The sequence below is a fragment of the Schistocerca gregaria genome, chromosome 4, assembly GCF_023897955.1.
Source record: "Schistocerca gregaria isolate iqSchGreg1 chromosome 4, iqSchGreg1.2, whole genome shotgun sequence".
Taxonomy (NCBI): Eukaryota; Metazoa; Arthropoda; class Insecta; order Orthoptera; family Acrididae; genus Schistocerca; species Schistocerca gregaria.
In genome coordinates, this window is record NC_064923.1 from 624338563 (window position 1) to 624363498 (window position 24936).

Sequence of the window (24936 nt, forward strand, 5' to 3'; positions counted from 1 at the left end):
GAAACTGCAAAAACGTGGGAATCTAAGGAGATGGGACCTGGATAAACTGACTAAACCAGAGGTTGTACTGAGTTTCAGGGAGAGCATAAGGGACCAATTGGCAGGAATGGGGGAAAGAAATACAGTAGAAGAAGAATGGGTAGCTTTGAGGAATGAAATAGTGAAGGCAGCAGAGGATCAAATAGGTAAAAAGACGAAGGCTAGTAGAAATCCTTGGGTGACATAAGAAATATTGAATTTAATTGACGGAAGGAGAAAATATAGAAATGCAGTAAATGAAGCAGGCATAAAGGAATATAAACGTCTCAAAAATGAGATCGACAGGAAATGCAAAATGGCTAAGCAGGCATGGCTAGAGGACAAATGTTAGGATGTAGGGGCTTATTTCACTCGGGGTAAGATAGATACTGCCTACAGGGAAATTAAAGAGATCTTTGGAGGAAAGAGAACCACTTGTATGAATATCAAGAGCTCAGATGGAAACCCAGTTTTAAGCAAAGATTGAAAAGCAGAAAGGTGGAAGGAGTATATAAAGGGTCTATACAAGGGCTATGTACTTGAGGGCAATGTTATAGGAATGGAAGAGGATGTAGATTAAGATGAAATGGGATATATCATACTGGGTGAAGAGTTTGATAGAGCACTGAAAGACCTAAGTCGAAACAAGGCCCCAGGAGTAGACAACATTCCATTAGAACTACTGAGAGTCTTGGGAGAGCAAGGCCTAACAAAAATCTATCATCTGCTGAGAAAGATGTATGAGACAGGCGAAATACCCTCATACGTCAAGAAGAATATAATAATTCCAATCCCATAGAAATCAGGTGTTGACAGATGTAAAATTACCGAACTATCAGTTTAATAAATCACAGCTGAAAAATACTAACGCCAATTCTTTACAGACGAATGAAAAAACTGGTAGAGGCCGACCTCGGGGAAGATCAGTTTGGATTCCGTAGAAATATGGGAACACGTGAGGCAATACTGACCCTACGACGTATTTTAGAAGCTAGATTAAGAAAAGGTAAACTTACGTTTCTAGCACTTGCAGATTTAGAGAAAGCTTTTGCAATGTTGGCTGGAATACTCTTTTCAAATACTGAAGGTGGCAGGTGTAAAATACAGGGAGCGAAAGGCTATTTACAATTTGTACAGAACCCAGATGGCAGTTATAAGACTCGAGGGACATGAAAGGGAAGCAGTGGTTGGGAAGGGAGTGAGACAGGGTTGTAGCCTCTTCCCGATGTTGTTCAATCTGTATTTTGAGCAAGCAGTAAAAGAAACAAAAGGAAAATTCGGAGTACGTAGTGAAAACCATGGAGAAGAAATAAAAACTTTAAGGTTCGCCGATGACATTGTAACTCTGTCAGAGACAGCAAAGGACTTGGAAGAGCAGTAGAACGGAGTGGACAGTGTCTTGAAACGAGGACATAAGATGAACATGAACAAACGCAATACGAGGATAATGGAATGTAGTCGAATTAAATCAGGTGATGCTGAGGGAATTAGATTGGGAAATGAGACAAAGTAGTAAATGAGTTTTGCTATTTGGGGAGCAAAATAACTGATGATGGTCGAAGTAGAGAGGATGTAAAATGTAGACTGGCAATGGGAAGGAAAGCGTTTTTGAAGAAGAGAAATTTGTTAACATCGAGTATAGATTTATGTGTCAGGAAGTCGTTTCTGAAAGTATTTGTATGGAGTGTAGCCACGTATGGAAGTCAAACGTAGACGATAAATAGTTTGGACAAGAAGAGAATAGAAGTTTTCGAAATGTGGTGCTACAGAAGAATGCTGAAGATGAGATGGATAGATCACATAACGAATGGTGAGGTACTGAACAGAATTGGGGAGAAGAGGAGTTTGCGGCACAACTTGACTAGAAGAAGGGATCGGTTGGTAGGACATGTTCTGAGGCATCAAGGGATCACTAGTTTAGTATTGGAGGGCAGAGTGGAGGATAGAAATCGTAGAGGGAGACCAAGAGATGAATACACTAAGGAGATTCAGAAGGATGTAGGCTGCAGTACGTATTTGTAGATGAAGAAGGTTGCACAGTATAGAGTAGCATGGGGAGCTGCATCAAACCAGTCTCAGGACTGAAGACCACAACGACAACAACATACTATTATATGCTTTTTATTGCAGCAGAGTATTCAGAGAGACCAACAGTCGGTTGTGACATGGAACATTGGTTCCATCTGCTTGTATACCAAATTCGCCCTTCTGTATGCTCCAGCGTGAAGTAGTCATGCGACAAGCCTCTGAAGAACAATGTGAAAAACTCAAATCGACGTACCGTTACAGGCGATTGGCCTACAGTCCTAATAATTATGCTCCGTTGGTGATTTACCACGTTTGAAGGAAAAGCATAGAAAAATCAGAAACAAAAGAACACATGACAGGCCCGATGATCCGACTTTCACTCATTCGGCCTTCCATTTAATCCGAACCGGTCAGCCGGAAAAAAAAGAATCTAAGAAATTGAAAAATTCATTTTTTTAGTTAAAGTTCGAATTTCTCACTTTCCTCACCACTGACCTTTCTGTTCATCCGACCAAACTATGGTTAGCTCAGATTGGATAAAGTGGGCTCTACTGCATTATGATCACTGCCCACCGCGACGTTGTATGCCCCTGGTGGCGTTGCGAGTACGTAATGTGATAACAAAAGTATGTAAGCGGAGCAGACACGGACGCTAGATCACCCTAGCAAAAATATGGGCTGTAAATGGGGAAATCCATCGAGATAAACCGCTCTGACAAAGAGTACATTATTATTATGCAGAGCCTCTGAACGAGTGTCTCGAAAACGGCGAAACTGGCGAAATATTCACGTGCTACTTTCGCGAGCATCTTTGGAAATAGGTAGAAAGACATGGAACTATCACTAAACGCTAAATGGTAGGACGTCTACGACTCTTCACAGAACGTGGTGTTCGGAGACTTGTGTGCTATGTAAGGTTGGATAGAGAAAGAGCATAAAGCTGGTGCATGCACTTGATTTTCGGAACACATCGCTCATCGTAAAGTGTTGAAAATGGAGCTCTGCAACAGACCACTCCTACGTGTTCACATGTCAACCAGGCGACATCGACAGTTACGATCGCAGTAGGCACGGGACCATTACGATTCGGCCACTGGTCAATGGAACCATGTCCTCTCTTTGGATGAATCACATTTATCTTACACTTGGTTGACGTTAATCTCCACAAAAATCGTCATCGAGGTGTGAGCGGCTCGAAATGTTCATCACGCCACGGTCGCATGTTGGTGAGAGCACTATTATGCTATGGAAGACGTTCTCCTCCACTTGTATGGGACCTATGGTAGTAATCGAAGACACACTGGCAACTGCTAAGTTCTCCTGGTGGTACCCATCTGGGTCGCTATCGGGTGCCATCACCACGTACGCAAATCAGCGACCCTTAATTTAGGTAAATTATATGACCTGTGGTGGGTAGACATCTAAAATCACATACCTACCGAGAAGCTGTCGGATCTTTGATACGCAGTATCAGTGATGTATTTCGTTCCAAACATATGCAAACAAGTTGTTAAGCAAGTGGTCATAATGTTTGAGCGTCACGTATACATTTCCTTTGTGGAACTACTGCAAACAAGGAAAAAGGAACCATGATATAAACTGCACCTCATTTGTTATTTGAAGGAGTTAAAGCCATTTGAATTAGCTTTTAAAACGTTACCTAAACGAGGAAAAACTGTTTCATTAAATTTAAACGTTTCTTTTTTTCCCTAAAACCTCAGGGATTTTTCAGAGAGTAAAAGTTTCTCATATAGCGGCTCTTTTAGGGGAGTCTCGGTGATATGTGGATGGGGCAAACGGGTTGCTATGTAAAGGATTGAATTTACGGCTTTGAGTAAGAAAGTAATCCTATGTTAGACACGTAAGGATTTGTATCGGTTATTTTATCTAACACATTTTAATAAATTTCTCTGCTTTAGGGGACAGCAGGCTCCCAAGCAGTGTAGGTGTTGGTGAATGTAATGGTGTCGGGGTGAGTAGATGGAGTTTTCAATCTCAAACTTACTGGAGAACATTACCAGATCCGTACAATCCCCGGAGATCTTCATACATCATAACCATACACTGGATCACTGTTAAGGCCATTTTTATTTGTCTCTTATCTAGAGTGTCTGTAGACTTTTGGTGTAAGAATGTTTCTAGTGTAATGTGTCGGTAACTGACCCAGATAGCAATGTTTTACACCGCCTGTTTCAGTAAATTTGCCAAATATAACTTCCCCGTGTGAGCGTGCCTCGGAGGCAACAAACTTCACTGTTCTAACAGAAACAGACTGCCACAAACTCACAGTAAAAGTAAAGCAGAAATAAAGGCCTAATTAATTCCCTCACGTAACATGCACTTCTGGAAAGATCGCAGATGTCGCTGTGAGTTTATCTACACGACACAGAATTATAAATACAAGCCAGTGTCATTATAAATGTATTCTGCCCAGCATAACAAATTTTCCCGGTACATATCGGCCGAAAATTCAGTGAACTCTCTACCCTCCCTCCAGCTCTCTATGCATAGTTTTCGAGTAACATTTCTGCTTTATGATTACGATATCTTTTGCATAACATTTCAGCGTAGCCCTTCGGTGTGAAATATACATGTAATTAACAACTCTCATGTAAATTACTTTCATTTTCTCCTTAATCAAAACTTATTGTCCAGTGGGGAAGCCTAACATACACAATCACGTCCTATGCCGTGCGTGTATAGTAGAGGTTACATAATTTCTTCTACGTAATGCGTTGTTGTTTTTTTTGTAATTTTCATTATTTTACCTTCGGCGCTGCGGTACAACACAGCCATTACACTGTTCCATCATCATTACTATACCTTTTAACTACAGTAAATGCTAGGGGAAATTTTAAATATACAACATCCGTCGCGACCCAAAGAGCAAAGTGTTCGTGCGTCCAGTCCACTTGTCAAACAAGCCTCAGCAATAAAATGCCACTATGAGACTATGAAACAGTTGTTCTTTCATAATCGGGAATGCTGTTAGCTGTAATCGAGTAATTCTACAATCCAATCATTTTTTTATCTCGAAGTAGTTTCATTTCACAGTTGAGAAATTAATGATAATACTACTACTATTGATACTACTACTACTACTACTACTACCACGTGATCAGGCTCAGTGGATTGCACGCATCAACAAGTTTCCTCCTGCACCGTGTTCTGCCCATTGCTGCTATCAGCCATACGTTCACATCTATTCACACTTGGTTTAAATCTTCATGGGAGTCCATCCCTCCAACGCATCTTGGGTCTCCCTGGCGGTATCTTTCCCGTAGGTGTGAAAACCAGGAGCTTCCGAGGCCATCTGTGTACCTCCATCAAGGGCCACACGGCCGGCCCACTGCATTCATTGTGCTTTGACAGTTAACGCTATGCTGAGCTGCTGGTATAGTTCCTCAAGCTCTTGGTTGTGTCTGATCCTCCATTCCCCTGTATCTGCATCCAGAACCGGACAGAAGATCTTCCGAAGCACTTTTCTCTCAAAAACAAGGAACTTATGGATGTCCTGTTTCCGGATACTTCATGTCTCATAGCCACACAGAACAACAGGTTGGATCAGGGTTTTGTACAGTCGAATCTTAAACTGTCTGGACCGAACCAGGTGTGCTAGGGTGTGGTTTCCACTTGTATTCCGGCATTGATCTCTGCTTAACATGACGAGTTCTCAGTGAAAAGTGCCCCTAGGTATTTTAATTCCTGCACTCTCTTGTAGGAATGGTCCCCAACCTGCAGTGATTGTACCAGTCTGACAATGACCACGCGTCATAACGAGGTACTCTGTCTTGGCTTCTTTTATGTTTAGCCCAAATTTGCTGGCAGCCTTCTTTAGTGCTTTGGTCATTTGCTGCAGCACCTCATACGACCTAGAGAGTAGACAGATGTCGTCTTCATAGGCTAAGTATGCCAGTCTCTTCCCTTCAATTTCAATCCCTTCGTTGTCTTGGAAGGTCTCACGTATGCTCGTCTCGAGGGCAAAGTTGAACAGGATGGGGAACAACCCACCAGCTTGCCTGAGTCCTGTCACAATTTCAAACTCCTCAGTTACGCGATTTCCCATCTTCACCTTCGCACTTGTTTCGTTCAGACAGATCTTTATCAGATTGATGAGTTTCTCTGCTATGCCAAACTCCCTTAAACAGTTGAGCAGGCACTTGCGATGTATGCAATCATAGGTCTTCTCAAAATCAACGAATAAAATATGCATATCTTTACCATATTCACCCAGTTTCTCAGTGAGCTGCCGGAGACTGAAGATGTGATCTACTGTTGACCGCCCTGGTCGGAAACCTCCCTGGTACTCCACAATCACCGATTCTGCCACGGGCTGAATTCTGTGTATGAGGCAGTTGGACAGGATCTTATAGCAGACGCCGGTCGTAGTGGACGTGCGGTTCTAGTCGCTACAGACTGGAACCGAGCGACCGCTACGGTCGCAGGTTCGAATCCTGCCCCAGGTATGGATGTGATGCCATTAGGTTAGTTAGGTTTAATTATTTCTAAGTTCTAGGCGACTGATGACCTCTGAAATTAAGTCGCATAGCGCTCAGAGCCACTATTGCAGACGTTAAGCAGAGCGATTCCTCTATCGTGACATTTCAGTTTGTCGCCCTTCTAATGTATTCGACAAATCAGAGCTGTTTTCCATTCTCCTGGTCCACACTGCCTGTATGAGCCGGTGTATTTTTTCTGCAAGTTTCTCTCCTCCTGCCACGATAATTTCAGCCTGTATTCCACCTTGCTAATACTGAAGAAAGAAATATTAAAAAATTAATCTTAAAAACATCAAGGTTGAGCAGCGAATGCTATAACAGCATTCCTGCAAAATAGACCTACAGTCAGCTGATGTCATGTTTAAATAACATAGTGTGTAGGCAGTAAAACATTCCCACCAGCGGTACCGGGGTGTATCAAAGAACACATATAAACCAGAAAATTAGTAGTGATTAGCACTTATGAAGAAGAAGTCCTTCCATCACAGATAATGAAAACGGCATATCAACTAACAAAAAGTGTCTAAAAAGTAACAACAGTTTAAGCCAAGATACGAAATTACTACGCATTAACCCTAGGATAAATGGTGCCGTAAACATACATAAATGCATATGTAGTGCCTCCAAGACCCGGCACTAATTAAAAATTTTCCTCTTTTCATATAATCATTCTTTGGGGTTAAATTTATTTCTGTCAAATTTATTGTCATATTGAAAGGTTCCTAAGATACAGTAACAGGATCTGGCGGGCCTGATTAACATTTTATTAATTTAAAAAAAACTATAAGAGAGATTTTTTATTAGTTACATCCATTTACATACAACGTATATAAATAATTTTATTAATTCACTTATAAGTTGCAGTTTACATTTTTAACATTTATTACAACTAATTTCTTCAATTAAAACATACTAATTGTTCACAAAATTATGTATATAGGCAATATTTTGACAAAAAGTTATTATTCATTGTTCACACAAAATTGCATTTATCTTAGTTTTCAACATGTGACAAACAAGAAGCACACAGAACGCCACTATGTTCCTTGACACTTAATGCATGTCAAAGCACTTTTCCTGTGTTTATTACATGGACAATAACTGCATCTTCTTCTTTTTCCTAAAACAGGTAGTTGGTTCGGCAATATGACATCTTTTTGAGCACCACATCTTTGCATGGCATCAACGATTTCTTTGGAAGATTAGGAATCTGAATACGAAGTTCCATTAGCGGTCTTACCATTTCCTCTGCTAAATCTCTTACGAACAAACACCTTTTTATCACTTCTTCCACTATGGTATGTCAGATGTTGCGCGGAAAATTAAATTTTACTGTTCATTGCTGCGACGTCCATCGTATTCATCCTTAATGCAACCCGGGACTCTATATGCCATATGTCTTGCTCTGAACAGAACAGGCCGAATAGAGGAATTAGAAACATGATGAAGGTCTTGAGGTGAGTCACAAACCCCAAACAAAGAAAACTGTGAATGCAGCACAACCTCGAACTCTACACACATGTAAAAATGATGACAGACATAATTAGAAGGATAAAGATTGTTTTTTATGCACACGTCTTTAGTATGACTGTACAGCGTTTTCAAGTCGGATATTCCAGTACTTTTCCATGAAGAACGTCAAGGAGGCTTGGTTCACAGCGGTAATGCAAAACCAGTTATATGTGGATAACACTCGAAAGGCGGCGGAATTGACTGTTTGGTCGATTGTGTACAGAGTGACACATAGATGGAATTAATTTGATTTGAAAGTAGCTTATTCCTCTATTTTTATTAAGGATTATCCGATAGTGATTGCCTGTACGTGAAGACCTTGCAGGCGTTTTATTTCTTGAGAATTACATTTGGCTGGTTTGGCAGTTTCAAAGACAGAGAGCAGATCAAAGCGGGCCGAAGGGCACCCTGAACTTAACGTAGTGTGTGAAAGGTGACGCCGACGCCGGATAGGAAAGCGTCCGCCGTAGACTATTGTGTGCGCTGGACAGGACGAGGGGACTCTCGTCGCAAACCGACACAATGCGGACAGCAGTGGTGTGGTAGGAATTGTGTACGAGATGACCGCCGCTCTCACGTTCCTAAAGCGTTTTCCTTTGGTTAGGGCGTTGTAAAGTACAGTAAAGGTCCCAGAAGTTGAGCAACAATGAGCCTTGGGCGTAGAATGCAGAGAAGACTGCCGACAGAAGAGCCATATACCGGTGGGCACTATGCAGCTTCTGTGGAAGCTATAGGAATTGAGGGCTCTCCGCTCTCGGCAGAACACGGCAGACGAGGTGTGAATTCTAAAAGTGTGAGACTGCAACTATTTCGTCCCAAAATACCTGTAGCTGGCCGCTCACATGTATAAAGCAGGTAGTATCTAAGGAGGGCCTGGGAAACAACATACTGTAGTACAATAAAGCGCTCTTTTGAAGCATCTAGTGGACAGAGACAAAACTAATACCATTCTTTAGCCGTGAAAGGGTCAGAAATTAAAGATGAAAGGATATCAATGATACGATTCGCTGATGGCATTGCTGTCCTGAGTGAAATTGAAGACGAATTACATGATCTGCTGAACCTAATGGCAATGTAATGAGTGAAGAATATGGATTGAGAGTATATCGAAGAAAGACGAAAGTAATGAAAAGTAGCAAAAATGAGAACTGCGAGAAACTTAAAAATCAGGGTTGATGATCAAGTAAGAAATTCTGCTACCTAGGCAGCAAAATAACCCACGACGGACGGAACATGGAGGACGTGAAAAGCAGACTAGAACTGACCAAAAAATCATTCCTCGAGCAGAGAAGTCTGTTAGTATTAATCATAGGCCTCAATTTTAGGAAGAAATTCCTCAAGTTTGGAGTAGAGCATTGTATGTTAGTGAAACGTGTACTGTGGGAAAATTGGAACAGAAGAGAATCGAAGCAATTGAGATGTGGTGCTACAGGCGAATGTTGATAATTACTTTGTTAAGGTAAGGTATGAGGAGGTTCTGCGCAGAAAAGTAGAGGGAACGAATATGTGGAAAATAGTGACAAGCAGAAAGGACAGGATGATAGGACTTCTGTTGAGACATTAGGGATTAACTTCCATGGTAGTAGAGGGAGCCGCCGAGGGCAAAAGCTCTAGGGGAAGGGTGAGACTAGGACGCATCTAGCAGGTAATAGAGTACTATGTTGCAAGTGCTTCTCTGAGGTGAAAAGGCTGGCACAGGACAGGAATTCGTGGCGGGGCGCATGAACCCAGTCAGAAGGCGTATGACCAAAAAAAAGTTGTAGTAGTTGTAGTTTTGGAAAGATGTTGAGAAGCGGGAGGACGCTCCAAGAGGACTGATACTTGTCATTGGATGACTGCTCATGAGAGTCTAGCACTAGTTCTCGAAGAAGGGATGAAGGTTGATGTGGAGCTTCCAGTGAGAGAGTCACGTCGAATTCTGCTCAGTGAATTCGGTGTGGAAGTAGTCATTTAACTTTGCAGCTCCAACTGCAACCCAAAGTAATGTTTGCCTCAGGCAGCTTTTCGGGAATCACGGGCATTGTCTGACACAGTGGCCACCGACTGCAGCACTGGCGTGCAACAGAACGACGCTGTAATACTAAGATCTGCAGTCAGCTTCAGCGTGTGTAGGTCGCAATGTACTCAGTAAACGTTAGAGTGTTGTTGATTAGGAGGGAGACGCCCTTCTGCATGCCTATTTTTATTACGAACTTAAATTTTGACTATCAATGTTGTCAGATCGCGGAAACAGGTCGGTGTACTAAAAATGTAGTTACCCGCCATTCAGTTTCTTGTTTTGAATCTCCTCCAACCTTAGTTACTTGTAAATGTTTCATGTTGTTGTGATAATTTATCAGTGAACGGGATAACAAATAATAACATTTTCTGGGCTATTCTGTCGCCATCGAATCGATTTCACTTTAAAACGCGACATTTCGTTCCCATTTTCGGAGGACATTTGCAAGGGGGATCGTTGCTACATTGAATTTCGATTCACACCCTGATACACTGCTGACAACAGCAAAATTACGCTTCCGCATGGCTTCAGCGCAGGGCCGTGACGTCATATGTTATAAAGGCGCGAGCGCCATTGGCCGTAGTCGAATACCTTCGTCTGCTAAGGCACCACCCCATGGCGGAAGACTGGTGCACATCTTCTTCAGCACGGGGATCCATATGTCTTTCCGTTTCACGCCGTGAAATTCGTGAGTGTTTTACAACCTCTATGACCTATCTGTAAGACATTTCGTGGTATCCACTTGTTGAATGCCAGCAGTTGAATCCTATCAAAAGGAATGCGGTGCTCTGCTGGTTGCAAAGCATACTCTGCAACAGCTGATATGTCAGTCTCCACTCTTCTGCAATTGCCCTTGTGTTTTTCTGATAGTTTTTCGTATATGTGTACCAGTCTTCCACCATGGGGCAGTAGCAACAGCGAACGATGGCAGCTAACAACGATCAATTGTGATCGCGCATTCTAGCCATGCCATCTCACGCCACGACACTGCTTTGAAGCACGTGGAAGCGGAATTTTGCTGTAGTCAGTAGCAAGGCAGGGTGTGAATCTGGCCTTAAGAGTACTCCGCTGATAGGAAGGAAACGTTAGGTTTTAGGGTGAAATACAGGTTTATTAGAAATTTTGCATATTTGTGGAAATATCTTAAGGGACCAAACTGCAGAGGTCATCGGTCCCTTAGCTTACTCACTACTTAATCTAACTTAAGCTAAGGACAATACACACATGCATGCCCGAGAGACGACTCGAACGTCCGACGGGGGCAGCCGCAGGAACTGTGACAGGACGCCCCTGACCGCGCGTCTATCCAGTGCGGCTAGGTTAATTACCCAAAGGCGTAGGTAGTGGGTAAGGACATTTTGTGGAGGATATCTTTAAGCGCATTCTAGTCAAGAAGAAGCTCCTACAGCAAACTTGTCTTCAAGGAAATCCAAAACTAATGAGCATCTACAAAAACAAAGAAGGATCATCTTAGGAAATCGACATGGGAATATAGGGTTAACATTAGCAAGGACAAGGAAAAACTACAGTTGAACCAGCACGATCCAGGGTCGTTCAGTACTAAAAGGAAAATCATATGTGTATACAATATTTTGACACTGTCAGTCGTACAAATTGTTTCTCAGAAGTGCCTTTTATTTTACTGTAGCTAGCATGTGTCAAAACTGGGAATACCTTTGGAGTCGTTTCTTGTTGACAACTTTGGTAAGCTATGCAACACATCAGCGACTGCTTATTTGGTTTCTAGAGGTATATGGTACCAAATGGATACGTACAGTTCACGCAATTCCTGTAAATTGTGGGCTGGTAGTTTGTGAGTGCAGAGCTGACAACTGATAGCGTCCCAGATGTGTACCATCGGGTTAACGTGAGGTGCACATGGTAGCCAAGTTATCTACGTGAGTTCACTACAATGCCTCTCAAACCACTGGAGCACGATTCTGGCCTTATGACAGGGACAGGTATATGATTTGGAAGATGTCGTCACCATCGGGTAAATCATAGACCAAGCAGATGATACACAATACACGTAGTCCGCAGCTATCATGGCAGTGCCATTGATTACTACGACCGATCCAATGGAAGCTCAGGGGAATGTCTCCCAGAGCATAATATTCATCCCCTTCCCCCCCACCCCCCGTTGCTTGCATTGTTGGCGCGATGCGCGTTTCAGTCATTGTCCTACATGACGGCGAATCTGGACACGACCATCGACCTGGTGTAACAAAAACATGATTCATCCGCCCAACCTCCACGTTTCCATAGACCGATCTCGATGATTAGATGGGACAGCTTTCATAACAGATAATGTTGATGTGTCATCATGGGTGTACGTTGTGCCCCTCGTCTGCTACCGAGCCCCATGTTAAACATTGTGAGCTTGACGGTGTGCTCCGTAAACACAGGGATCAGTGTCTGCGTGGTCCTCTATTACGCGTCCCTGTTTATTCTGCTTTACAGAGCGGCGAAGTCTCCGACCTCCCCGTTATGTGGTGTCTGGTTGTCAGACATCTTTTTGCCTACTTGTGCTTTCACAGTCCTTCAACCACTTTTCATAAATGCTCACGATAAAAGCATCATAACAGCCGACCAGTTTCACCGTATCTGACATGCTCATTCTCAGGCGCTAGGCCACAACAACCTGCTCTCTGTCGAAGTCACGTGTGTCTGGAATATCCCCATTTGAGCACATATCGTCACTAGACTGATTCCCCATCCAAAAAGTCAAATTGAAAACACCTTCAGCCACCTGTATTTCCTATTTTATTTTACTTATGTGACCATTTCCGACATTTCACTACGCTATCTTCATGCTCCCTGACCAACGTATAGGAAGAATCTAGTCTCATGTGCAATCGAAATAGGAGCCACCATTCAGTAACTTGCATCCGTAGCCTACTTTTTTTTAACAACACGATCCCTTTGTTTGTCAATTGCAGGCTCTGCAGCTGGTTCATTTACGACAATCGAATTGTTATATCCAAAACAGTAGTGACAAACTACAAAATTTAGCTTTGGTGACCTTTTGCCCAAATAAACTTTGATAAAATCCTATATGATGAAGAACTTTTTCGACACTACATTTGTACAAAAGTTGTTTTTATTCATTTTATTGTATTCTTTCAAACATACATGTCAAATCAGTTCCAGGCATTAACGTGGATCATGTGTGGCTACCTAACGAAATGCAGATCACTTCTATGCCCTGTCATTGTATATAACCAATAATAAATTACAGCAGTTCAGACTTTATTAATTCTCAAAATATACTTACAGCATACATCGTAAGTTTCAGAATGCATTATCTGTTCAGTCTCATGTTATGACATACTGAAGTGTACCCATCTACATCACTCTGTGCGTACAGACGTAACCATGTACAATACTGTATCGCTTTTCAGCCACAAACGCACAGATGACGTATTCCTGTTCACAGTTTTTAATTTTGCTGAGAAATAGCCATACAATAATTTTTAAATGAATACGCCACCATTTGACTGTATTGTTGTTTATTTAATTACGACACAGGATCGGCCTTTTATGCCATTTTATACCATTTTCATGTGACTGAGCTTATGTCAGTAACATAAATTTCAAGACATCCAGGTTAAAATTGGCTATAAATTAAGGAAAATATTTTCCTTAAAAAGCAAGATGATTTTACATCTAGCATTGCACGGGGAGCGAATATTTTAAGATGATGTTGGTACATCTGGCATTTCATTCGGAGTGAATATTTTTCTTCATTTGTAGTCAGTCACAGGCTTGATGTCCAGTACTATAAATTAACGACATAAACTCAGTGACTTGAAAATGGCATAAAAGGCCAAAACTTGGGTCATAGTTAATTAAACAACAATACAGTCAAATGATTTTGTGTTCATTTAAAAATACTCCTGTTAACATGTACCAGCAATGTGTTAGAATGTGAAATGAAGCTGAAAGGTTAAGTTACGTACTGGAAAATGACCATGGTTGACAGTGGCCGATCGCATGGATAGTAAAAGAAATGCAACCTACTTTGACCATGTGTTCATTCTCAAAACCGGCTACACAGTATCAGACTGTACATGTTCTGCGTTATATGTAACGTGCTATGAACAGTTCACTGCGCCACCGCTGCTTCTGTATATGAGCACGAATTACGCCCGACAACATGCGAAATGTAATCATTTAATTAACGCTAATTAAAGCTAGGAGAAGTGCATTTGTGGGCACTATTGACGATGAATCTAACGATGGCATACTAAGAACGTATCTGTACTGGCTATTCTATGTAAACTATGCAACGCCAAAAACTTACATTACATGGATACTCTGCAAATTACATTTAAGTGCCTGGCCGAGGGTTCACTGTGAAACGTCACCTTTGAAAAATTATACAAGACTGTGCTTAAACTGATACACAGTATTTTTTAGCGCAACGCAATCTGACTTTCAAAAATCCCTGCAAAAGAATGGCCCTAACTAACATAAACCTATACCTTTCACAAATCACTTACCTCACAAAAATCTTCGCTACTCGAACTAGTGCAATACTGCGAGCGCCACTTCTGCCAGCTAAATAAAAGATTCAAACTACGGAAGGCACTAGCTACTGATAGGCATAGTTAGCAAATGAAAGATTTTAATAGAGAACAAACAATGTATTTACCTTAATATCATCAAAAGTCATAATATATATAGCAGTTAATGACATCCATTCTTACAAATTTCAAACCTCCGCCATCTCTCTCCCCACATCCACCACTGCTGGCGGCTCACCTCCAACTGCGCAACGCTACGCGCCGCTAACAGCCAACTGCCCAACGCCACAATGGCGAGTATTACAACAATGCCAACCAGCCACAGACTGCACACAGCACAGCCAGTGATTTTCATACAGAGGTGGTGTTACAAATTAAAAATCCTAAACAGCCTACTTATAATTGAAACACCTTCACAATAATTCTCTATTACTGCAATATCGTGCAGCGTGCGGAGAAAACGAACACCTGTATCTATCCGTGCGGGCCCCTATTTCCCTTATTTCATTATGATGGTCGTTTCTCCCTCCGTAGGTCGGTGTCAACCAAATATTTTCGCATTCAGAGGAGAAAGTTGATTATTGAAATTTCGTGAGATGATTCCGGCGCAACGAAAAACACCTTTGTTTGACGCTCTCTCTCCCCTATTTCGCAATAATACAAAACGTGCTGCTCTTCTTTGGACTTTCTCGACGTACTCCGTCAGTCATATCGGGTAAGGATCGCACACCACGAAGCAGTACTTTGAACGAGAACGGACAAGCGTAGTGTAGACAGCCACAACGTTTTCTATGTGTTCCTTCCATCGTAAGTAGTTCGTAATTGTAATTCCTAGACATTTAGTTGAATTTATAGCCTTTAGATTTGACTCATTTATCGTGAAATCGAAATATAACATTCTTCTTTTAGCACTCATGACGATGACCAAATACTTTTCGTTATTTAGGGTCAATTGCCAATTTTGGCACCATAAAGATTACGTTTTCTAAATAGTTATGCAATTTTTTTCGATTTTATGATGACTTTGTCAATAAAGAACAGCATCATCTGCTGCTCAGATCGTCTCCTAAATTTTTTATACAGATAAGGAGCAGCAAAGGGCCTATAACATAACGTTGGGGAACGCCAGAAATCACTTTTTTTTTAGATTATGTCTTTCCGTCAGTTACTACGAAGTGTGATACCTGTGACAGGAAATCACGAATTCAGTCAAATAACTGAAACAAGTTTCCATACGCACGCAATGTCACTACAAGCCACTCGTGCGTAACAGTTTTGGAAGCCTTCTGAAAATCTGGAAATACGTAATCAATTTGAAATTCCTTGTCAGTAGCACACAATAGTTCGTGTGAGTAAAGAACTAGTTGTGTTCCAGAAGAACGATGTTTTCTAAATTGGTGTTGACTGAGAGTGTCACTAGACTGTTCTGTCCGAGGTAACGTAACGTTCGAGTACAATGTATGTTCCAAAATCCTGCTGCATATCTAGTTTAATGATATAGGCCTGTAATTTAGTGGATTATTCATACTATCTTTCTTGAATATTATTGTGACCTGTGAAACTCTCCAGTCTCTGGGAATGGATCTTTTATCGAGCGAACAGTTCTATGCAGTTGTGTGAATAAATGAAAAGAACATTACACAAGAAGCATTTGTCGACAGTTGACCTTTATCACAACAACAAATCTGCGCAGCGTACAAGCTTTGAATATTTCAAAGTAGTTTTTCTTTTCTTCTTCAGCTTTCGAATGCAGTCTACACAGAGAGATTTACTTGCTTGGTTCTGATACGATATGGCCCAGTAGCTTAGCGAGACTCTCGACGTGAGCCGGACGTGTAGCTGACGTACCCCTCCGCCTGTGTTGCAGCGACGGAGAAGAGCCTGCGGCTGCAGCCCTACAAGCCGACCGGCGACTCGGTGAACGTGTCGTGCCGCGCCCAGGGCGTCTTCCCGGAGCCAAAAATGGTCCTCTACAAGTACAGCGACGGCGACCCCAAGTGAGTACCTGCTGCCACTGCCCAAAGGCCAGCACGCTTGTTATGGGTAGAAGATTTGTGAGGTCAATGTGATGCACGATAGCGTAAACATGGTAGAGCTCAATAATTTGCTGAATTTCAGCCGTAGATGTGTTATTTTACTTAGTAGTATTCAAAACTACACTCTTCCATGTTATACCTCGTCGAGTAAGAGTCGTAAAAAACGCTAAGTGGGGATCGGGTACTACACAGTTTCCATTTCCGGAAAGGGGAAGGCTCTTTGCCTCTCCGATTCAGACAGCTTTCCACCATTTTCTTACTTGTGACCATCTATTCATTCAACCCAAAATCATCAGTATTTCATTGTTTGCATAGGCTACATGCAAGGTGGAGGGAAGGGGGACGGCATAATGGGACACTTGTTTCTTTCCGGAATCTAGGTAGAGCTTTGTTACCCATTACATATGTATCTCGAACTTCTAGTAGTTGTTGTCTGCTACTCCATTAAACAACAGATTCACTATTGCCGATAGAGACGAGAAATACTGCATCCTTATCAATAACTATACAGGGTGTTTCTAAACTATTCGTTCAAATTAAAACAAATATGCTTAGTTTAGTTACATATGATCCGTGACGGCAATTAATGATACTAGGCACGATTTATACGAAGGTAGTCTAGCATTCCAATTACAGTAGTGGCATCCATTGGATCTGCTCGAATGTGCAACCATCAGCCTGTGTGCACGTAGTATATTCTCGGACAATTGCCATTTCCATTCGCAGGCACCGGGTCTTCTTTACTTTAAACAGCAGCTTCATATGCCCCCAGTGGAAGAAATCACACACGTGAGGTCAGGGCCCTGTTGTCGATTCCTCGATTCCCAAAGTTGGCTCTTCGACAATTCCTTACAAAAGTGCTCAAAAGGCTGGCGCCCCATTGTGCTGGAAGTACATGCTTTGTTTAACATTCAGTGGCACGTCCAACTAGAACAGCCAACCATCGGTACACAGACCAGTTTCGTATCTCAGTACATATTCGCAGTCAGCGCAACTAACGGAGTAGATTACGTCAGCTCAGAACCACTAACGTAACGATCCCTAACTTTACAACTTCAAAGACTATAACTACCTGATTAGAATGTATTTACACTAATATCCATTAAAATTGCTACACCACGAAGATGACGTTCTACAGACGCGAAATTCAACTGACAGGAAGAAGATGCTGTCATACGCAAATGATTGGCTTTTCGGAGCATTCACACAAGGTTGGCGCCGGTGGCGACACCTAACAACGCGCTGACATGAGGATAGTTTCCAACCGATATCTCATACACAAACAGCAGTTGACCGGCGTTGCCTGGTACAATGTTGTTGTGATAGCTTGTGTAAGGAGGAAAAATGAGTACCATCACGTTTCCGACTTTGATAAAGTTCGGATTGTAGCCTACCGCTATTGAGGTTTATAGTATCGCGACGTTGCTGGTCGCGTTGGTCGAGATCCAATTAATGTTAGCAGAATATGGAATCGGTGGGTTCAGGAGGGTAATATGGAACGCCGTGCTGGATCCCAACGGCCTCGTATCACTAGCAGTCGAGATGACAGGCATCTATCCGCATGGCTGTAACGGATCGTGCAGCCACGTCTCGATCCCTGAGTCAAAAGATGGGGACGTTTGCAAGACAACAACCATATGCACGAACAGTTCGGCGATGTTTGCAGCGGCATAGACTCTCAACTCGGAGATCATGGCTGCGTTTATCGTTGACGCTGCATCACAGGCAGGAGCGCCTGCGATGGTGTACTCAACGGCGAATCTGCGCGCACGAATGGCAAAACGTAATTTTTTTTCGGATGAATCCACTTTTTGTTTACAGCATCATGATGGTCGCATCCGTGTTTGGTGACTTCGCGGTGAAGGCACATTGGAAGCGTGTATTCGTCATCGCCATACGATCGTATCACCAGGCGTGATGATATGGAGTGCTACTGGTCACACGTCTCGGACATCTCTTGTTAATATTGACGGCACTTTGAACAGTGGACGTTACATTTCAGATGTGCTACGACCCGTGGCTCTACCCTCCATTCGATCCCAGCGAAACTTTTCATTTCAGCAGGATAATGCACGACCGCATGTTGCAGGTCCTGAACTGGCCTTTCTGGATACAGAAAATGTTCAACTGCTTCCCTCGCCAGCACATTCTGCGGGTCTCTCACTATTTTAAAACGTCTGGTCAATGGTGGTCGAGCAACTGGCTCATCACAATACGCCAGTCACTACTCTTGATGAACTGTGGTATCGCGTTGAACCTGAATGCGCAGTTGTACGTGTACACGCCATCCAAGCTGTGTTTGGCTCAATGCCCAGGCGTATCAATGTCGTTATTACGGCCAGAGGTGGTTGTTCTGGGTACTTATTTCCCAGGATCTATGCACCGAAGTTGCGTGAAAATGTAATCACATATCAGTTCTAGTATAATTTATTTGTCCAATGAATACCCGTTTATCATCTTCATTTCTTCCTGGTGTAGCAATTTTAATGGCCAGTAGTGTATTTTGATCTTCTCTACCTCCTACAGTAATATGAAAAGATTGTTTCGGTACGCACTGTATATCTTGGGTTTTCATACTTTTCACTCTCTTCAGGGGATACTAAACAGATTCCTCGGTGTGGCTGCTGTTTGGTCTCTGTTCGGTAGTCATGCTGAATACGAAGCTTTACAGAACTGTGATGAAATAATGTCTTTAATCTTATTCTGTTGGTTTCTCTGTCAGACATCAACGACCTGCAGAACGGGGCTGGTGCAACTGCCATTCGCACGGATTCCGTCGCCGATTCCAACAACACATAAACATGGCAACAGCGTACAAAAATGGTTCAAATGGCTCTGACCACTACGGGACTTAACTTCTGAGGTCATAAGTCTCCTAGAACTTAGAACTACTTCAACCTAACTAACCTAAGGACGTCACACACATCCATGTCCGAGGCAGGATTCGAACCTGCGACCTAGCGGTCGCGCAGTTCCAGACTGTAGCGCCTAGAACCGCTCGCCCACTCCAGCCGGCAAACAACAGCGTCTTCCGTTCCCATTTCCCACAATGACGTCATCTGCATTTGATCCACAACAGAATTACGAGAGTAATTTAACATTTGTCTATGTAAAAAAAATTACGCAGGCTTGACTATTCTGTATTTGTGATATCGCTGACATTAAATTTATAGGCAATACGCCGTTGTCCAAGGCATAATTCTCTGTCTAACGTTTCGTCTTCTACTGCAGGAGATTTCAGCAGTCTTTAACTACTCAGAAAGCTGTTACGGACTCAAAAAAGCTCAGGAAGCAGTATTCTTAATAATTATGTATCCAAGCAACCGTCCGTTCGCGATGTTACCAGATCGCTGCCTAAGATCGCCGACAAGGGAACGTTCCTAAATGTCAATAAATGATCTTGCTGAAACTTTTCGAATCCGTAGAGGCCAAAATAATGCAATATGTATATTTTGTTTATGGCCGAAGTACACTTTTAAGGGGTGTAGCACACTACCAAAGGTAATTTGGTATATAAGGTTTGAAGGAGTATCTTCAGAACAGTGACATATGGATAATTTTTCTGATATGAAAGTAGATACGTAATTAGCATTCTTGAAAACTGTCTAATCGAATTTTGTATTAATAAGAAATTTAGAAAAATACCTCGCCACCATCAATTAATTTTGAAAAATGGAAATTTTTGTTACAATTTAAATTAAAGAAGCTCACAAGTTCCATACAACCATTTGTAATAAAACTGCTTTCTGAAATACTATAATTAGAAAATAAGGTGCACACATGAGCTGTCGGAGTATTTACAACATATTTGAATAAAATATCTAAACATTCAGTATTAGTCTAGTTGTTTATTTTTCTTATAATTGTTTGAAATTAGAATTCTTAGTTTACGTTTTAAATTTACTTAGTTTTTTTATTTTGTTATTATTTTATCGTTTTACATAAGTATATTTTGTTAAATGGAAATAATAAGTAACTCGTTACTACAATACAAACTTGTTCGAAAAATCACAATATGTAAATAAATGCTTAAATCATAATGTTTTCTTGCTCCAAGAACATCAAATGAACGAGGGAACACAATGGAAAACAAAATCAGCGATATTTCAAGTTTTTACGGATGGGTCTAAATATTATGATTTGCATCAGGCATATTTCAGTACACAGGTCAGCCTTGGCGAAGATAATTGATTATGTACTGGTGACTGCAGATTCTTTATATTGTTTCTCAAGTGTTTGTTGAGATCACAGTCATTCAACAGAACTGCATTTGAAATCATCACGCGAAGTTCTTCAAACATCGAAAACCTTCTACATCTCATGTTTATATCTGTGCCGTCGAAGCTTTCGGGATCACAAGATGAACGAGTTCCTTGTCTTCGGGTACGATGGTCTGTACAGATGTTTCACACTATCCACTAGGCATTTCATAGTTTTAAAAGAAACTAATGGTATATTTGGACCGAATATCACTTTTTGTAGCCCCGACGATGTTGGAAGAAATTTTCAGATCTAATACTGCTGAATTATTTTGATGTCAGTCTCCACTTGAGAAACAATTTAATAAAGCTGCAGTCGCTGGTAAATAATCACTTCTCTTTGCCATGGCTTGCTTAATTCTGTTTTATATTATGTTCCCCGTCATGTAAATTATGCGAAGAAATTTCATTTATTTTATCTTAAGCGTATAAGAAAACGTTATGTTTTAAGCATTCAGCCGCAGGTTATCATTACTATAATGATTTTGTATCATTATAATGAGTTACCTTTTCTTCGCATTAACAAAATATACGAAGCTGAAATGGTAAACTGAGAAACAAACAAAAAACAAAAAATGCTGTAAAACGTAGAATAAATTAAAACATAAATCACATATAAGTAAAATAAATGTCTAGACTAATAATCAATGTTTATACCATTTAACTAGATATGTTGAAAATACTGTGACAGTACATTATGTGCAGATTATTTTCCAGAAATGGTATTCCAGATACCTGCTCCCTTATACATTGATGTATGTAGCTTGAAAGCTTCTTTAATTTTAATATTTCAAACTTAAATGATGTTGACGAGGTGTTTTGCAAAATTTCTAATTGTTACAAAATTCGATTACGTGGTTTTTGAACATTACTTACATGTCCACTTTTGCATGTGAAAATTTTTTAAACATTTACAAGAAATTCCTTGCAAACCTAACATGTCAAATTATCTTTTGTGGTGTATTTCACCCCTTAAAACTCAAATCGCGCATAAACAAGGAAATAGGTATTACATTATTTTGCTGTCTCTACCGAACCATCAAGATCGTTTATTGACTCTTGGAAATGTTCCCTTGTGAGTCGCGCCGACGTTTGCTACGGAACTTTTAAAGAGAAGATTTGGCGCTTTTTGTTTTATTTTACACTAGTGAACAAAAATTGTCTTATTTCAATCTTTCTAATCCTTTGAAGTTGTTTTTGTGCTTTTTAACTTCTTTGGTCTCTCTTCTCTCTGTATATCCTAGCGTAGTAGCTATTAGATCTTGCTAAAATAGGTGTCAGAGAAACGAATTCTGTGGTTTGCCTGTTCAAGTGCGTCATCTACTGCTGCTGATTTATCCATCTTCTCCAGGCGATAGCTGCTGTTGTGCTTGAGTTGTGTGTTAATGATACCTTTTGTAGTCCTTGTGCGCACTTGGTCGCAGAAACATGGGATTTTATAAACTCCTGTTATAGCAGGCGCCATGCTTACGTCTTTCTCAATGTTCAAATATCCTGACACATTTCTGAATCTGATGAAGTCTCCGAAAGTGGAAAACAAAATGCTAGGCAGAGAATTATGCCTTTGACTGCCTTCGACCACGACTTTGTGATCATAAATCAAATATCAACTCTATTGACTCTGCCTTCAGCTTCACACGACAGAGCTGTTTTAGGACAATCGGAAGAACACAGCTACGCTATGCTGCAGATGTGTTCATCTACACTGAAACCCAAATAAATCAGTTGAAAAATGAAAATATCTTCTTCTGCACTAGAATAGATCGAAAAATTAGTGAAATTTTAAGATCGAAGAAATGTGCTCTTCACGAAGCATAACTTCATATAGGCTGCGTGTGCAACCAAGCGCCAAACGCAGCCACAGAGCTACGAGCTCTGCATTCCAGTTCGCATAGCGCACAATAATGAGACAAAGTGGAGAGACAAGCTTTGTCTTGGTGCAGTGCTATGTTGGTAAAAGTTGATTCTACCGATCAATTTGAGGCCGGTTTCGGGAGATTTATCAAGTCTACCCGTCGTCTGTTAGCCTTGCACAATACTTTACCTAACCAGTCCTAAAATATATAGCTTTGTAAGCACATTTTGTGTGGTCCAGTTGTCAGTCGACACTACAAGAAATAGAAATCATCGAAGTAATGTAATAAACGCATTAACTAGAACAGCTGTGAAGTTTTATAAGTAAAAAGAAGTTTTTGCCCTGCTTCTCCACTTGGAAGGGTATTAATATGGCATGTTTGTTGATATACAGCTAGATTTTCTTAATTATTCTGTCTTTTTTTCCTACTGAGATGATTTACTCTCGGTTTTAGTCTAACATTATTGTAGTGTGGATAAGTTATTCTTTTGAATCTTCCTCAATTTTATTTCATAATTCGTTGGATGCTCTGCATTTACTTACATCAGAATGTAATTTCAAATCATGGAATCAACAAGTAGCCTTCCATACTCTTATTATTAAAGTAAAAAGATGTATTAAGCATTTACTATTGAAATATGTTTATTTCTGGTTACTATATGAACAACACGAAAAGTACCAGACAGATAAATATGAGCGTTTTGAGATACAATAAGATCTGTGTATTTTTTGTCAGACTTTGAGCACGTTTTCAAACAAAATAGCTGTATAATGACTGGCAAGTTTTTAACCTTGCACCACCTCGAAAAATTTTTGAGAACGACTTTGGTTGTAACCTTTATAATTCCTGCATTCTGTGGTCCTCTCTAGTATCCTGTTTCATCAACCCGTCCATCTCTCCACATTTCCCGTTCCTCCCGGTTCTTGAAGAGAACCACTTTATTTCTTGTTGTATGTGTCCACTTAGTTTTACCATGTGAGTTGGCAAAGTGGGAATACAGTGTATTTCGGGAGGGTGGCAGATCAAACCCCAAGTGGTCATCCAGATTGAGGTTTCACGTGATTTTGCTAAACGCTTGAGGCAAATAGCAGTACGGACGCTTTGAAATGACATGACGACTTTATTCCCCATCCTTCCCCAATTTCGAGTTTGCCCTCCATCTCTAATGACTCGCCGTCGACGGGTAGGCCAATTCTGATTTTTATTTTCATATCTTTCACTCAAAAACTTCCACTCACTTCAACAGAGTTCAGCCAGCATTAAACATATATTGTCTCCACTCAGTATTTCACTAAATGAAGTCGCAAGAGCATCTAGGTTTTCATTAACCATATCTGAAGCGCCCACATTTGATTCGTATATGCTTCAACACACATCCCTTTACAACGATTTCGTTGCAAGCAACATTTTCTTCAAATAACGAAAGTATAGATATGGCCGATCAACAGTGTCAACAGTGTATCTTCAGTATCGCCAAAACAACGTTATCACACGTTTAAATCACTTCACAGAATGGATACAAGTACGGGACTCGTACGAGAAGAGGCAAACCAGACATGATTTCTTAAACCACGTAACGGAGATGAGGGATATTTGCTTCGAAAAGAATCACCTATTTCCTTCTCTGCCCTTTTCGAATCCAAATTTGTCACCCATTGGTGTCGATAACGCTGCGTTAAATCGTCTCTTCCTCAACGACAAAATAACAGATTTAGAAGAGAAATACCAAGTTCGGTCTACCAAGAATGTTTTGTTAACATATAAAAACTAAAATAGTCTATGATCCGAAATACACTACCTGCCATTAAAATTGCTACATCAAGAAGAAATGCAGATGATAAACGGGTATTCATTGCACAAATATATTATCCTAGAACTGACATGTGATTACATTTTTATGCAATTTGGGTACATAGATCCTGAGAAATCGGTACCAAGAACAACCAACTCTGGCGTAATAATGGCTTTGATACACCCGGGCATTGAGTCAAACAGAGCTTGGATGGCGTGTACACGCATAGCTGCCCATGCAGCTACAACACGATACCACAGTTCATCAAGAGTAGTGACTGGCGTATTGTGACGAGCCAGTTGCTCGGCCACCATTGACGAGACGTGGTGCGACATCTGGAGAATGTGCTGGTCAGGACAGCAGTTGAACATTTTCTGTATCCAGAAAGGTCCGTACAGGACTTCCAACATG

At 41.1% G+C, this 24936-nt stretch overlaps 1 protein-coding gene across 2 annotated transcripts in view; it reads left to right on the plus strand.

Moving 5' to 3' along the window:
- Positions 1 to 24936, plus strand: part of LOC126267190 (uncharacterized) — a 472459-nt gene that overhangs the window by 378942 nt on the left and 68581 nt on the right. For both annotated transcript variants that reach the window (XM_049972159.1, XM_049972158.1), the window contains exon 3: positions 16450 to 16579. In XM_049972159.1, coding sequence (XP_049828116.1) covers positions 16450 to 16579 — 130 coding nt within the window. The remainder of the gene's footprint in view (positions 1 to 16449; positions 16580 to 24936) is intronic.